This window comes from Maylandia zebra, linkage group LG23, assembly GCF_041146795.1.
Source record: "Maylandia zebra isolate NMK-2024a linkage group LG23, Mzebra_GT3a, whole genome shotgun sequence".
NCBI lineage: Eukaryota > Metazoa > Chordata > Actinopteri > Cichliformes > Cichlidae > Maylandia > Maylandia zebra.
The window spans coordinates 39419478-39435749 of NC_135188.1; the positions used below are offsets into that span (position 1 = coordinate 39419478).

At 39.2% G+C, this 16272-nt stretch overlaps 1 protein-coding gene across 2 annotated transcripts in view; it reads left to right on the forward strand.

Annotated features, from left to right (window-relative positions):
- Window positions 1-16272, forward strand: part of LOC101468878 (interleukin-1 receptor accessory protein-like 1-B) — a 336508-nt gene that overhangs the window by 118470 nt on the left and 201766 nt on the right. For both annotated transcript variants that reach the window (XM_014413138.3, XM_014413139.3), the window contains exon 3: window positions 2011-2290. In XM_014413138.3, coding sequence (XP_014268624.2) covers window positions 2011-2290 — 280 coding nt within the window. The remainder of the gene's footprint in view (window positions 1-2010; window positions 2291-16272) is intronic.

The following is a 16272-nucleotide window of genomic DNA, read 5'->3' on the forward strand; positions in this document are numbered from 1 at the left end:
AGATTAGACATGTGACCCACCCGTCTTTGGACAGCTGACAGCAAACCGGCTACAACAACAACAGCTGGTTATAAGCTGTTACAGCAGCTAACGTTAGGCTCAGGTGTCCTAAAAATCACACTTTCTCTCTTGATAAGCAGTTTGCTTACATTCTCACATCGTATAAGTGTCAGAGTCCAACACTGATAGCCAATATTAGTGAATCTTTCTTTGAACAGCTAACGGAAGCTAACAACAGCTAAACGCAGCAAGCTGTTGGCAAGCAGTTAGCAAAAGAAAAGTTTAGCATATCCTCAACAAGTCGCCTTAGTATCGTTGTCACTGGACAGACAGCCACTTCAGTGACTCATTAAGTTGTATCAGATTTCTTTCACATAGTTTTACAGCCTCTTCAGCTGGTATCCAATACACATGGGCACCAGCAGACGTAAATAGCAGACTGACGGCCTGAACTCACTACAGATAAACAGTGGCCAGAGTTGTTTGTCCTACTGTTGCCACTGTAGCTAGGATTATGCACCTGAATCGAGAACTTAGTTGGCTGAAAACTACAATCTACTGACATCTAGTGGTTCGATTTTACACAGTGTGCCTTTAAGTCTGTTTGTTAGCAATCCTTGCCCTAATTTTGCATTTTGTTTTCAAAAACAGCTAAAGTAAATTAAAGTCCAGTTTTTAAAAAATACTATATACATGTTTTTTTTGTTTGCAGGAAAACTCTGAGCAAATGTATGAACTAGATACCTAATAGTCTGTATATGCTAAATGTCAGCTGTAGCACAAAGTACCACAAAGTTTTTTGGGGGAGTACTTTGGCAGGTCTGCGAACAGGCAAATAGAAATACCCGGTGTTGTCAACATGGTAGCAGAACAAGTATGAGAAATTCAGTACACGTGTCAAAATGAAGCCCCAGCTCGAAGACTGGTGTGGCTTTGAGAAGTCATCAGCATCGGTGTTGAGATTTTTCTCGCCAAATCCTTGGTTGTCACACTGATGAGTACTTACTGTACTTCTGTCTTTTTACATAACTCCCTGCATATTAAAATCTCAAATAGCAACTCTGCTGCTGCTTTTGTGTATATGTGTGTGTGTGTGTGTGTGTGTGTGTGTGTGTGTGTGTGAGAGAGAGAGAGAGAGAGAGAGAGAGAGTTTTCACTGGTATGCAAGAGCTTGGCAAGGATTAAGTATCAATTTGATATTTGGACTTTCTCATGAATCTCATATACACCTTAAGAAGGACAATAAGTCTGGGAATCCAAAGCACCTCAATGCTCGCTCTGCATGAATAATGCTTTTCCTATTTAATCTTCATAACTTTTTTTTGACTGACAGTTGGTGGGCTTTGTTAGATGTCTTAACAGGAAGACCCCTATTGCTCAGCACTGGTATGCGATCCGGCACAATATGAGACAAGTTACTTTTTTCCATTAAGAGGAAAGTCTGATAGCTTTCGGAAATGAATGCAGACATACAGCCGCTTCTAATTTTCTCAGGTCAAATGTAGTTTAGTGCCATCACTGCCATTTAAACATATATTGATGGTGGTTTATGCAGAGTTTATTGCTGGTAGAATCAATTCAATATGTGCGCTAGTGACACACAAGTTAAATATATAAATATGGAAATATCCGTAGGTGAAGGCAGGAACCGCTGATTGGAGCCGACAACTTGTGTTGAGGGTTATTTTTAACATTCAAAGGGGCACAGTGGAAATAAAACACTTTAATAGCACATGAATGCATTTTTTTCAGGTTATAGGACACCTTGTGTCAAAGGCATGCATATATATCCACTTGTGTTCATATTACTGTGTACTTGAAAGGCAAAAAAGGGGCTACGATTTTGTGCTGCCTGGAGGAAACAAGCATCATGATTGATTGTAATACGAGGACTGCTTGCACATGGTCCACGAGAACAAATCCCCACTTCTGTGCTTGGTGATAATGCAAATTGGTACATAAAATATCCATGTTTCAATTTCCCTTTTTTTTCCTGTGCTTCTTTTTCAGTGGAAGGCTGCACAGACTGGTCGGTGGACTACCTGAAATACAAAGTGCTTCTGGGGGAACCTGTAAGGATTAAATGCGCTTTATTCTATGGATATATTCGGGCCAACTACACCCATGCACAGAGCACAGGACTTAGCCTTATGTGGTACAAAAGCGCAGGACACGGGGACTTTGAGGAACCCATTAGTTTCGATGGCACAAGGATGAGCAAAGAAGAGGACGCTATATGGTTCCGACCAGCAGAGTTGGACGATGTTGGATACTATTCCTGTGTCTTAAGGTACGTTTTTTTAAGCAAATTGGGGATTTTTTTTTTTTTACCTTCAAAATATGGCATTCAAAGAAAACCCTCCCTGCATTTCAGGATTATTTTTCCAGCAGTGTGTCAATAAATAATGGGGTAAATAACATTTTCTGGAGCCCTGTGGGCACAAGTAAAGCTGTGTGAAAGTCCCCCCCTGTTGATTTCTAATGGAGTCTATCATCTTTGGCCAAAGGAGCACTAGTCCTTGGTCCTCGGAGTGTCATCTCACAGTACGAAGTCCCTTTGCTTCACTTTATATGTTAAATTATTTCTTTATTCTCCTCTTGGGGACTTTAAGCTATTAGGGGCAATTGTTGAATGCATAACTCTTCGACCCTCACTAGTCTTTCTTTGAGCGAGGAGAACGAACAGAAATTCAGTGCGAGCGGAAAAAGCAGTGAAGATAAAAGAAAAGAAACGTAAGGGACTCTTGCTATCTTCGTTTTACACATGCCTGATGGTGGACGCAGACAGCTGTTTGATTTATGGGTTCCATAAAGTGGTAAAAATTTCTGGCTTCCTAGACGTTTTCATTAACATGAAGGTTGTTGGTGGTCAGTCAGAAAGACACCCGTAACCATTTCTTTCCTTTTTTTCCCCTACAGAACAAGGGAAACTTTGAAACATATCAAAGATAGGAGGGTAATCTTTTAGAAGTTAGTAGAATCCACAGAAACATTCATATTTTATGAATGACAGATAATGTGCTCTTGAGCAGTTGCATTCAGCACAGGTTTCCTTGTGTTTCTCAATTCTAAGAGTATCTAGCCATTACTATTCAGCACCATTAGCACTCTCCCCTTTGCTGTGGCAGCCGCCGTGAATAGAAACGGGCAGCACCAATCCAGCCATTCTCTATTCAGTGACGTTGGCAGCATTTTCAGGAGGTAGGCAATCAGTCAGCTCTGAGTTATTGTGTAATCACGCAGAAAGTAGAGCCATGAGATTTGATTTGGACGAGTACTGTTGCTTTGTCGCCAGTCTGCACCATTCAGAACCAAATTAAAGGGCAACACTTATTTGCCCATCATGGAGAGAACTAACAATAGTTCTGAATAGCGAGCACTTTTCCATCACAGAGGATTTCTCTCGGCGGGAATTTCTTTGGACTTTTGTTGGCCGTTTTTGCTTTCTGCGGATTATTACTGTTTTGTTGTCGAGTTGGGAAACAGTTCACTTTAATATGTAATACTTTCAGCTTTAAGTTTGGCCACAGAAATGGAATATTTATAGGCCAGCTTTGGTGCTACAAGCAGCTCTGAGATCAGGTCCAGTTGGGGGAATTCAAAATTATATTGATTAGCTCTGGCCCACTACAACTCTTTCTTAATACAACTATCCCATAGATTTAGTTGTATGTAAAGGCATGATTAAATAACATCAGCAGATAGCTTAGCTGATGCCTTTATATACATCAAATTATTAAATCTCATATGAAGTGTGATATTCATGCTTAAAGTACATCCTCGTAATTGCCAAGCCACTTGGCAACCCAGTTCCACCTGTCATTTCTGTGCTTAGGTCTTACTGCTGCTCTCCTTGACTCTGGCATTCAATGTATGATTATGAAAATGTTTGAAGGCAAATCTGAAAGTTTGATTTATTGATAGATTAACGTTACAGGGAGAAACACCCTTCAGCTATGTTGTGAAGGTTGATATTTGATAGTTTGTCCACCAGAGGGCACTCTGCAACTTCCCTGTTGCCAACACTCGTGTTTGAAATGCCACAAATGCAACAACCAGCCTGATCCAAGCGTTCAGGCAGAACGTAGGTGAGTATATAAACTACAGACAACTAATGTTATGGAAATCTGATTCATGTGTCTGAAAGATACAGAAAATATTGCCACATATTACTATATCAGATATTTGACTCAACACATATCGGTGTTACTCTTAAAAATCCTCTATAAGTTGGCCTCAAATCTAAATTACTACAGATGTCAGAGGCATCTGCTTTTGACTGTAATGACCTGAACTGCAATAAGGAAATACTGAAGTTTACTTTACAATGATGTAGCAAAGTAGCAAATCACCACATCAGATAAAGATTAGGATGAATTATTAGTCTGTTTGATAACTAATCATAATTCATGTTTTTATGTGGCATTTGTTTTCTGCAAAGAGCTTCACAACAAAGAATATAATCAACATTTAAATATAGTTCAGTTAAGTTTATGCGGTTGGTTATGGCTGGTTTACTCTGCTTACCAAATTATTCTGGTGTGGTCCAATGAAGTTGGAGACTTCTCACTGCCACGGATGACGTATATGACATGAACTTGACATGAGATTAGACTTTTTGCCAGGTGATAATTTCCATAACAAACTCACTGCTATTTGACCCTGTAGGCGAGATGATCTTAAAATGTTTCCCTTAGAAAGTTAGGAACGCTCTTCTGAGGTCACAGTATCAATGGTGGTGTGTTAACTTCCCTTTTGTGAAATGAATCAATAACTTTTCATTCAACTCCCCAAACATATAATACACAGAGCAACTTGTAATTTGTCACAAGGTGTTTACTGTCAGTTTTAGAACAGTCGGATTGAGGGAATAGACTGAATACTGTGCAGAGTTGCACATGCTTGATTATGTAATAATAACTTATTAACCTTGTAGGTAAAGGGCGTTTTCTCTTGACTGGCTCATTAGTCAGCTCTATACAGTGACATACGGTGGCTTTTAACTGGGGGAGGGGCCTGCTTTAAAAAGGCTTGGGAGGATTATGTTATTGGATACTGTGTGTGCTTCTTTGTGTGTGTGTGTGTGTGTGTGTGTATTTTGCATGTTGGGGTTCATGCAGTGTTCTGAGGCACATAGCAATACATCAAAATCGACCACATGGGACCATCAAATTAAGAAGATTTATAGTGTGGTGTTAGCATATGCTGTGAATTCTGGTGATTGGAGTCGCAATAATAAGCCCAGAGGACTGATAGTGGAGCAGTGGATTCTGTGGAAGAGGCTTTACATTGCTTCCTCATACTTGATTTAAACAGAGTCTGTGCAGTACATGGTAGAAAATATAGCTAATATAACAACTCAAAGATGAAGCTGATAATGTTGATTATCACATAAAAGTCTGGCACATGTATCAGCTGGATCTCATAGTTACTGCAATGGGAAACTGTACAGATGTGAGTGAGTTTGACAACAACCATATTGCTATGGCCTTGAAACTTGTGGACTGTGTTGCTAATTCCTTGCTGCCAGTTACCACAGGGCAACTTCATAGGTCTTCTAAAGTCCAGGTCTCAGCAGGTCAATTTCTTCGGGGCGGGGGGGCATCATGCTAAGGGCCCACAGGACTTGTTATGACACTGTGATTCATCAGCACACATATATCACACGGTGTGCTGCCTTCATGTCGTTTAGTGTCAGAGATTAAAGAAAGAAACCTCAAAGTGCTTCTACAGGGACAACACATGAGCAGGAACTGTTAAAGACTAAGCTGTTTACTCAGAGCTCAACAGCCTGAGGTTTTAGCCATACTTGGTTTTGTCACATTCGCATCATTTTCCACTCAAAGTTTGAAATGTTAAAATTTTCAGACATACAGTCGATGTCAACAGCAAAGTGGAAATGCAGCATTTTGCAAAGTGCATGGATGTGCGAGCCAAAAGGAAATAGTTAGAGCACTTGCAGTAAACTAACTCAACCAAGTATCTAGTGTCTTCTTTAAGTCCATTGTTATGTATTTGTGGATAGTTTTGTCCTGGGAGGGAAAAGTGTATTTTTTTAAAGGGTAAATAGAAAAACATGCAAAAAAAAAAACTGCATAGTCGATGCAGATGTTTTCATTACAGCCCTTCTTTCCTCAGATCGAGTGAAAGTTGGATGCTTGCTGTTCACACTGTGATGCCACAGTATAGCCAAAAAACACGTCCTCGTTACCGCATCACATTCCCGAAGCCAGGAGAGACACTTTAAAGTGGAGATACATTATTCAAGAGTAAATGTTGCAGCTTCGATGCAGATTGTGCTTATTTCTCCAAAATTATTAGGGAAAAACAGCCGTAGCCATATTATGTCTCGTATCACTGGAGCCTGAAATGTCTATAGGGATTTACAAGGTGCGGGAATTATTTGTTGGAGCTGATTCTGGAGCTGTCAAGATGAGCATCTCCTTTTATTAGCCTAGGAGGTTGTATGTATATAGCGTGTTTTCAGGGTTCAAAGGTATTTTATAATTTTATTTTAATATTGTGACATGCTGAAAGCATGTCTGAGAGTCATGTGATTGGCCTTTGTAAATATATAGCTGGAGTCATAGACCTGCTACCAGCGAGGTTGTTCCCAGCTCTTCCATAAAGTCAAAATGTTCTGTTTCTGAGCTATAATATATGAATCCTTAAAGGATACCTGAAACATGTTTTTCCTGTTGTTGTAAAGATATAGATTTATGAACCACGTCACAGCCTGTTGAGCTGTTCTGTCAGTGTGACTAATTTCAGTTCCCAATTACCACAGCTAAGCCAGGGGATCTGCTTCTGCTTTGTGTCAGGAGCGTGGGTCCTATAGATGATCGGCGCTTGCATATGTTTAACATATCACATTTGGTTTAGACACTTGGCAGTGTTTTTAGGTGACGTTCCTCACCGTTTGAAGCATGAGGGGTCCTAAGGAATTAGAGCACTCTGGTAGAACGAATGGATCTCAGCATAACAATAAATCATCTCTCACTGGATACAATTCATACTCGAGCACATTGCAACAATTGAATCCCCACTGCTACGGGCTCTCACCATGTTATTGTCTCAGAACAAGTATTGATAGAGACAAGTGTGTCCACGAATGATGTGCATTATTGTTCTAGAGGATCTCATGTAGACGGAATCAGAAATAATCTTTTTATGGGCTTATGTTTGCATTTAATTTATTTCTTATATGAGAATAAATGTGATTTAATGAGGTCAAGTCTACTTCAAATTAAAAATTGCTAATTTATTTAGATTTTTTTTAGATGTTTAAGTTTTTAATTGACATGAAAATTAATGAAAAGTTCGACTGATTATGAGTATCTATAATTGAAATGGCATATAGTTTAGTAAAAAAGAATGGCAATAAAATGGGTTACATGTATTGGAAAGTTAACAAGAAACGCAAACAGGAACATTCAACGATAAAAGTGCAGTTGCCTAAACGCCCACTTGTGGCGAGCTAAGAGAGCAAGTTTTTGAGTTTTATATTAAAAATGCTTTAAATTGAAGTTAGCATTTTTATAGGCTTCTACAATGCGAAGGTTTGGCCTTTATTGTTAAATAGAGGCTGATTTTTTTTTCCATTTCTCACCTGTTTAAATTGCATATAGACTTGAAGTTGCATTATTAGCTGTGTGACTTCTTTTACAGGTCAACGCCTACCATGGGGGTGGCTGTAGCTCAGGTGGTAGAGCAGGTCACCTACTAATTGGAAGGTTGGTGGTTTGATCCAAGTATTGATGCCAAGTATTCTTTGACAAGATACTAACCCCATGTTGCCCTCCAATACATCCATCGAAGTAGGAAGAATGTAGAAACAGCGTAGAAAAAAGTGCTTGGGTGAATGTGCAAGTTGTGTTAAGCGCTTTGAGTGCTCAGAGTAGAAAAGCACTACATAGGAACCACTCCATTTACTCTTACTTAAACTTATGCCTCAGTCACTAGACTGAATCCATCTTACTGCTGTTAAATCGCTGTCTCCACACACCAAAGTTTATGAACTGGTCCCCGTTTTTAAAATAGCCAGTTCAAAGGCAACACAACCCAAGAACCAAATGTTCCTCTGTCTCCAGCCACTGTTTTCCCCAGCTGGATGTAGTGTTAGCCAGCTGGAGTTACTAAACTGGGTTCTTTTGGTTGTGTTTGTAGTGCTAGAACCTTTTTATGAACATTTTAATGTGATTATTTGCCAAATATTATGACTTAGTGTGTTGTTAATTGTACTAAAAAGACTGTCAAAGCAGTTCTATACATGACTCAGTTGTGTTAAGGGGAATTCTAATATTTTATTCATACATGGCACTAATTAGCAGGTATTTCTCTATTTTCATACAGTTTAAGAGTGTAGCTTCCTTGCCAAGTTTTGCCAAGCTCTTATTCTAATAAGGTTACTTCTGGCTCCTAAAAGCATTGGTTAAAAGGCGACAAACCTATACCGTGAAAATGGCAGTCAATCATTGGGTGATGTCTTAGTGCCTTTGGTAATTTTTGAGAAAAAATAAAGTGCAGCTGTGTAAAATTTTCAAAAAATGTTGTACTGATATAATTTTCATGTTGCTCAGTTCTACTAAGATGAGTGTGAAAGGCTGATATAGCTGTTAAGAGCACAGGATATTAGGAAGGATGCTTCTCAGTGTATTGCCCCTGTGAAAGAAATCCCAGGGAAGTCTTGCAGGAATATATTTCCGAGCAGCTTGGACACCATGTGGCATAATAGACACGTTGACAGAGACACATCTGTACTGGGTAAAAAAAACAAAAAAACAACCATGAACATCTTTATAAGTTTGTCAGTTTGTGAAGTTTTGAGTCTGAAAAGCAGCTGGAGAAAATGTGCTAGCAGGGTGTAGATAAACACAATTACTTCCAATCCAAATCATCAAGTTTCGACCGCGTTTTGAATCAAAGGCAGGTTGCTCACTAGTTTTGGGAAGTTTTTCATCTTCCTGTTTGTTCATGCTTTCAAGACTTGTGTGAATTCCACAAAGTGTCACAGCACAACAACTTGTCATTTGTTTGAAAAACTGGACTAAATGTTACATAAAATTGCCTGTAGGAAGGATGTTCTTGTGGCATTTTGGAGTTATTCATCATTTATTTATTTCGTTCTCTATGGTGCGCTGGCGCACAAACACGCTCTTACAAATATGCTCTTTTCACCCTCATTTCATATGCTACATTATACCCTGTGACTTCTCATTGTTGGCCTTTCTGCATCTAGCGGCGGGCCTGCGCTCGTCACATTTCTGCGTATTTGCTCAGCTGCACTTAAGGGTGTCAGAGGGCATCATCATACACCAGTGCGTGCGCACACACACACACACACACACGCACAAAAACAACATGTCACTCCTCCAATCCCCTGAGACAAGCTGCCACTGACAGGAACTTAAAATGCCTCCGATGCGTATGTGAAAGCAGGCCAACATCAACAGATGTGCTTGCTCATATATTCGAAGCATGTACGCCTGTCTCTTTCACTCTCTTGGATTCATACTTATGTGCGTGGACATACAAATATCTACACGCATTACAGGAAATATGATGAGGCATGCTCACAACGCATACAGTGCAGGAGTGGAGGGGAGCAGACGAGTGGAGCCGTGTGTGAAACCGAGGTCAGCACTCAGCTGTTCCAGACGTAACACCCCGAGGAACTCTGTCGTGTGCGGAGCAAAAACATCTGCAGCGGCAGGGCATGCTACTTACTGTACCATGACACAAAACACAAACTCACGCACACACAAATTCATGCACATGAGCCGTCCGGGAACTTGAAGGACACAGACTCCCCAGCAAGTGCTGCAAGTCTCTTTATAATAATAATAATAATAATAATGGATTGCATTTATATAGCGCTTTTCGGGGCCCTCAAAGCGCTGTACAATTCCACTATTCATTTACTCTCACATTCACACACTGGTGGAGGCAAGCTACAGTTGTAGCCACAGCTGCCCTGGGGCAGACTGACAGAAGCGAGGCTGCCATATTGTGCCATCGGCCCCTCTGGCCATCACCAGTAGGCGGTAGGTGAAGTGTCTTGCCCAAGGACACAACGACCGAGACTGTCCGAGCCGGGGCTTGAACTGGCAACCTTCTGGTTACAAGATGAACTGCCAACTCTTTGAGCCACGATCGCCCCTTTAAGACTATTAGCGTTTCAAAGTTTGCTAATTCCTTCTGTTTTGTGCTGCTCTGACAGCTGAGAAAGTAAAAGCTTTTGTGGCTAGCATGGTGGGAAGATAGAAAAACATAGGTTGAGATCATTAGTGAACCAATGTCTACTCTGTGTTTTAGCATCGAGTGAGATCATCACATTTATGACCTAGATTTCAGCACTGGATAGATATGTTTTCCAATGATAGCGCACCAAGATAGAAGTGCCAAAGAACGCCTTTTGTTCACTTAGACACACATCAGAAGAGCAGGCTGGTGACCCCAAACAGCTGTGGCAGATGGCTGCTTTTCCCTCAGTCTAGTTCTGCTGGACGTTTCTTCCTGTTAAAAGGGAGTTTTTCCTTCTCACTGTCGCCAAGTGCTTTCTCATAAGGGGCTGTCTAGATGTTGGGGGTTTTCTCTCTAACTGCTGGGTACCTCCCAATATAAAGCATCTTGAGGTGACTGTTGTGATTTGGCACTATATAAATAGAAATGAACTGTATTGGATTGGCCTGTTATGAAACAGTATTTTTTATGCTATACAAGAGGGTGTAAACAGAAGGAACAAGAGCAATAAAGCAACTTGAAAATGGCCAAGAAAGTCCAATAGAGATGTTTGCAGTTTCCAAGTTCTTCTTCTTTTTCTTCTAGTTATACATAGGTCACTCTCCAGTATGATCAGTGGTTAAAGTAGGATTTGGCATTTGGTGGATTTGGGCCTTTTTGAATTTAGCTAACTGAGTTTGACACGATATAAGCAGATGTTAGAGCTGTTATGTCATATGGCTAATTTCCAAACCCTAGACACAATAAAGTTAGTATTAAAGGTAGAATTTGGTGAGTGAATCTAGTCAGCATAATCTCCTGAAATTTAAATTGACCTCACACTGACCATGAAGACAACCCTCTGCTCTGCAACAGTCCAACTCAGTGATGCACTGTGAACTTCACCACAGTACTCCAAACTAACCCACTTATCCTGCAGTGCATCAGTTTTTTCAGGAAACCCATTAATAACAGAAAACATTTACGTCAAGTTGTTTTGCAAGATAATTCACAAAAAAATAATTCATCATTGCTATATATCCAATATCTGTTTTAAAAACTCTCAAATTAATTGGGAGATTGAAAGTAAGCTGTAAATTCCCAGTTTGTCGAATTTCACTTGGTGGGCACACCGTAAAAACAAAATCCTAAAAAAACAGTAATATTCCGGCAGCTGGGGCGCCAAAATAATACCAGAAAATAACAGAAAATAACTTTCTCATGAAAATACGGTTATTTTCAGTAATGACAATACAGTTTGTTGCCCTAATTTTACATGGGATTTTGCCTTTTTCAAGTGCTTTTAAACATTAAATTAGGAACATTTTAATGCGATTAAACAATGACATTACCTATAAACAAGGTCAATGAATGCTGCAATATGAATAATAATACTTAAATGTACAGAAATATACAGTTAACAGTTGGTTTAAATAATAATGCATTGCATTCATATCGCGCTTTTTGAGACCCTCAAAGTGCTTTATAATTCCACGTTATAATTCCCCTCTGGCCATCACCAGTAGGTGGTAGGTGAAGTGTCTTGCCCAAGGACACAACGACCGAGTGTCCGAGCCGGGGCGCGAACCGGCAACTTTCTGATTACAAGGCGAACTGCCAACTCTTGAGCCACGATCGCCCTAAATAACAATAATTATTATTATTATTTGATGTAAAAAAAAAGTTTATACGAATCATTTTATATATTTTTCCATAGCATTACATTTGAATTTAACAGTTCAATCTTTCAAATAACGGACAAATATATGTGAAATTATGATGCATTTGTGAATGTATTTTAACAATATGAATATGCATATGTACAGACAAATACATGTAACAAACAAGAAAATTATGTTTTATTACATTTACAGTGATTTTACGTTAATTTACATTTGAAATGTAAAATCAGAGCCTATTTATGTGAATTTAATGATATTCTAGGAGAACAGTACAAAACTGTAAAATACACAGTAAAATACTTTTATATTACAATTTTTTTTTACAGTGCAGTCCTTGCCTTTGAATATCTCCGGTCCTCCCTTTCTTACTTCTTTCTCCTTCTCTGAGTGTCATTACACCCACAATAACATATTTATTTTCCTCCCTGGAAAGTGCAGTAACTTTGCATTAGGTACCATGGCACAGTGTGCAACAAACCTGAAAGAATAAAGGCTTGTGTTGAAAAGAGGCTATTTGAAAAGATGCATTTGAAATTACCTCGTCACTTGAAAAACTTTACCGCTGAAGTACCGTAAATGCAATATTGACACTTGCACCGTGAATACATCACAGAGTCGACATGAAAAATGGATCGCTTTAAGGGTGTAAGCGGGAATATTGGTTGTCATTTTCTTATGACTGAGCAAGCATCACCAGCATTGACTGGAAGGAACAGGAGGATTAGGCACACAACAACAAAAATGAACTCTTTTATGTATTTACCTGCCTATCAGATTTAATTACTCGTCTAGAAAAGGTCCTGATATGTAATTCCAGATTGTTCCAGCCTACTTTAACCACTGGATATAACCCAAGATGCTATCTCATTCACTTTCAGGTATCATATCTTTTTCATGACATCAAAGAAGGAAGTAACTTCTTAAATGATGTGTGGTAGTGATTGTTCACATATAAAGTTTTATACTTTTTATTAATGTTATTCAGTTGCAGTTTTGTTTCTGTTTGTTTTTCTTCACCGGGGCATATAGTGAGGCACAGAATGTAAAACCCTACATCTCAGTCTAAATGTTTTATTATTCAAATCAGTTTACTGGAAATATTCTTCAGTGAGTCATGAAAAATGGAGAGTCAGTAAATTATATAAATTCTAAATGATAGAAATTAAAATTATATTAATTGAATCAGTTATAATTAGAGACATTATTTAGACACATACATTCTTCATGATCATGACTGATATGGGTCAGGTGTCATTTACTCTTTTCTTGTTACCAAGTTTATAAGCCAGCAAATACATTAAGGTACAGCAAATACTTAAAAGAAGGCGGTCCGATGAAAATGGTTGTGTGGGTGTAGCCTCAATGTCAAAGAAATAGGATTAAGGTTTATTGGTTTTAAATCAACACATTAGACTTGAAGATCCAAAATTATGAATTGCACGTGTCAAAATGGACACATGCAATAGTTATAGGGGGTGAAGGTGCATTTCAGTCACAGAGTTTATATTAAAATTGGACTTGGCTTAAAGGTGTCCAAAGTGAAGCCAATCTGACTTAAACTTATGTTCATTTAGAGATAAAGTCTATCTTGCATCAAAGCCTCGGCTCAGTTTTAGAAGGTGGCCAGTGTTTCACCTTTCACCCTATCCTCCAGCTCTGGCACGCTGCCACTGTGTCTGGTTTATTAATGGGTTTCCTGCATGTCCTGCAGATCTTGGGCTGTATCCAGCTAAGGGCAAATGGAGGGGAAGATAATTCCATGTGCCTGTTTAAATCTAAATTGCACATGTGAGACACACACCTAGCAACTGTGTACCTACCAACACTGTGCACATTCAAAATCTTTTCCCAACTGTCCCAGGCTGCAGCCATGTTGGCTGTATTAGTATTCGTGGGCAGGAGTGGCTGGTGATCTCTCAGGGAAGTGACAGTCAGAATGGGCCGTCTGGAACACTCTGTCATTCAGCCCCAGTCAGGGCCTGTCCAATTGATCCAGCCCAGCTGTCAAAGCCAATGAGAGACGCTAGACTAAGAAGCAGCAGGGACGGTTTGTACTGCCAGGGGTTATGGGTGATGTATAATATAAGGATGGTGTTTGTGTTATAACCTACCTGGCAGGAGTCGATCAGTTAGCTTTGGCTCTGTAGAATATCTTTGCTGAGCCGTGAACACTGATGTCCCGATGAAGCGTTATTCTTGGAATTCAATTTGAGATGGCGTACTGTCGAATGAATATATGTTCCAATTAAATCTTGCTAAAACTGTTATCAAACACTGAAAAAATACAATAATTAATGATAATTAATACCTGCTTCACCCACGGGTTGTTAGATTCAGTTTTCAAAAGATGTGTAACGGCTCTAGATTTCATTTCACAACAGGTTTTACTTCATTGGGGTTTTTTTTTATTCAGTGGGAGCTATTTGTAGGTCAAAAATGAGAAGGTAGTGGAAAAAACTGTTATTTTTATGATAACAATAGCTGATCATGGTTTTGCCAAAGTAGAAAAGTAGAATTAGCACACATTGTCCATTTATGAAAGCTGAACTGCCCGGTGATCACCTGTTGCTAGGAAAAAAAATTATTCCCTAATAGTTGCAAATGGTTGCTGGCTGTTCCTCTAAAATCAGTTGCTAAACACCTCGTCACACAGGCCTAGAAACCAGTGATTGATCTTCCCTGGTAATTGTATCTTGTTAGAAAAAAATGTTGTCTTCCCAGACTGGTTGGCGATTGTTTTGGTTGTTAACAGACTTCCACTGTCATCTGTATTTTGAATGGAAGATGGCGAATATTACAATGCTAAGAGCTAACATAGCACAAAACACAAAATGCTCTATGGAAAAGTAATGTGGTTTGCAGGTTTATTTAAACTGCAGATGGTGTTATATGAAAGATTGCCAAAGTCATATTCCTTCTCTAAGACTGAAATTTATAAAAATCCCACCTTTAGTTGAGCTGTTTGGCAAACCATCAGACAGTTTCAGCTGCTAGCACAGTAAAAAATATATGAGAACAAGCTCTACGATAAACTTTATCAACAAATTATCCAAGAAATGCACAGTCACACCACAGCGGTGACTGATGGAAACAAAAAAAAAAAAAGCATCTTCCAAACTACAACTTTGAGAGGTTATAAGAGAGTTGGCGCCAAAACTCTGGCAGCAGTTATTCTCAGCACCCAGGTGGAGTTTTAGTTAATTGTGTGATATGGATTGGCCAAGCTGCTTCATCCACCAGCCAGGGGTTATTGATGATGCTCCCCTATATTCACTATTTTGTACACCTGTATAGAGCGAGAGAGACCGCTCTGTCGACAGTGCTTGGACAGCCTTTTAGTTGGCTCTATGTGGTTTAGTTGAGGATATTTTCCAACAGCCATTGTCTGATGATGTATGGGCTGCTGTTTGGGCTCAGGCCACCTTTCACACTGTGCTTTATTCAGCCTTGATGTGGCTGTGTGAACTTTGCCAGGTATTCACTGAGGCTGTCTGGTGATACAATGGCAGTGTCAAAGAGGAGTGTGCACTTGAAACCATTTTGGGGCCAGGGCCTGGTTAGTAATAGACTTTCATGTATGGAGAAAAGGCATTCAAAATCCCAAAACTGTTTAAAAGTTTTCGGTGTATAATTTTTCATTGCAATGATCCATATTCAGATTCTTGCTTTAGAGATTGTTTGTTAGTAATTTTTCAGCGAATGGTTTCATCAACCCATAGGAAGACTATAGAAAAAGGAATCTGATTCATATGTACACATTATCTGACTCCAGTGATTCCAATGGCTCCAATGGCTCGAGATCTTTCTGTAAGACTAGACTTTTTCAACATATCAGGCTATTTGCTGCTGCATGTATTTAAATGTTAGTATCTTAAAATTCCGCCTCAATCATTTTACACTCTGACACAGATACTCCCCTCAAAATGCCTCCACTTATCGTTACACTCGCAGTAGCACAAGATCAGAGCGGGAGGGAGAGAGAGAGAAAGAGAGCCAGGGACAACAACGTCACATTAGAAAGGTATAGTAACTATTTTCAGTTGCGGATGATAAAGAATTCAGAAAGTTTATTCATGCAGGCCCATATTCATGCAGGCCCGTATTTTTATTTTTTATTCCTATTTATTCTATTTATCCCCTTTGTATATTTTATTTATATTTGTCTCTGTATTTATATATGTGTGTGTGTGTGTGTATATATATATATATATATATATATATATATATATATATATAACAATTCTGTAACTGTAACTTCGGTCGTTGCTGTGCTTTTTGGAAGTCGAATTTCCCAGAGGAACCCACCCGAGGGATTAATAAAGTTCTATCTTATCTTATCTTATCTTATCTTATCTTATATGACAGAGAA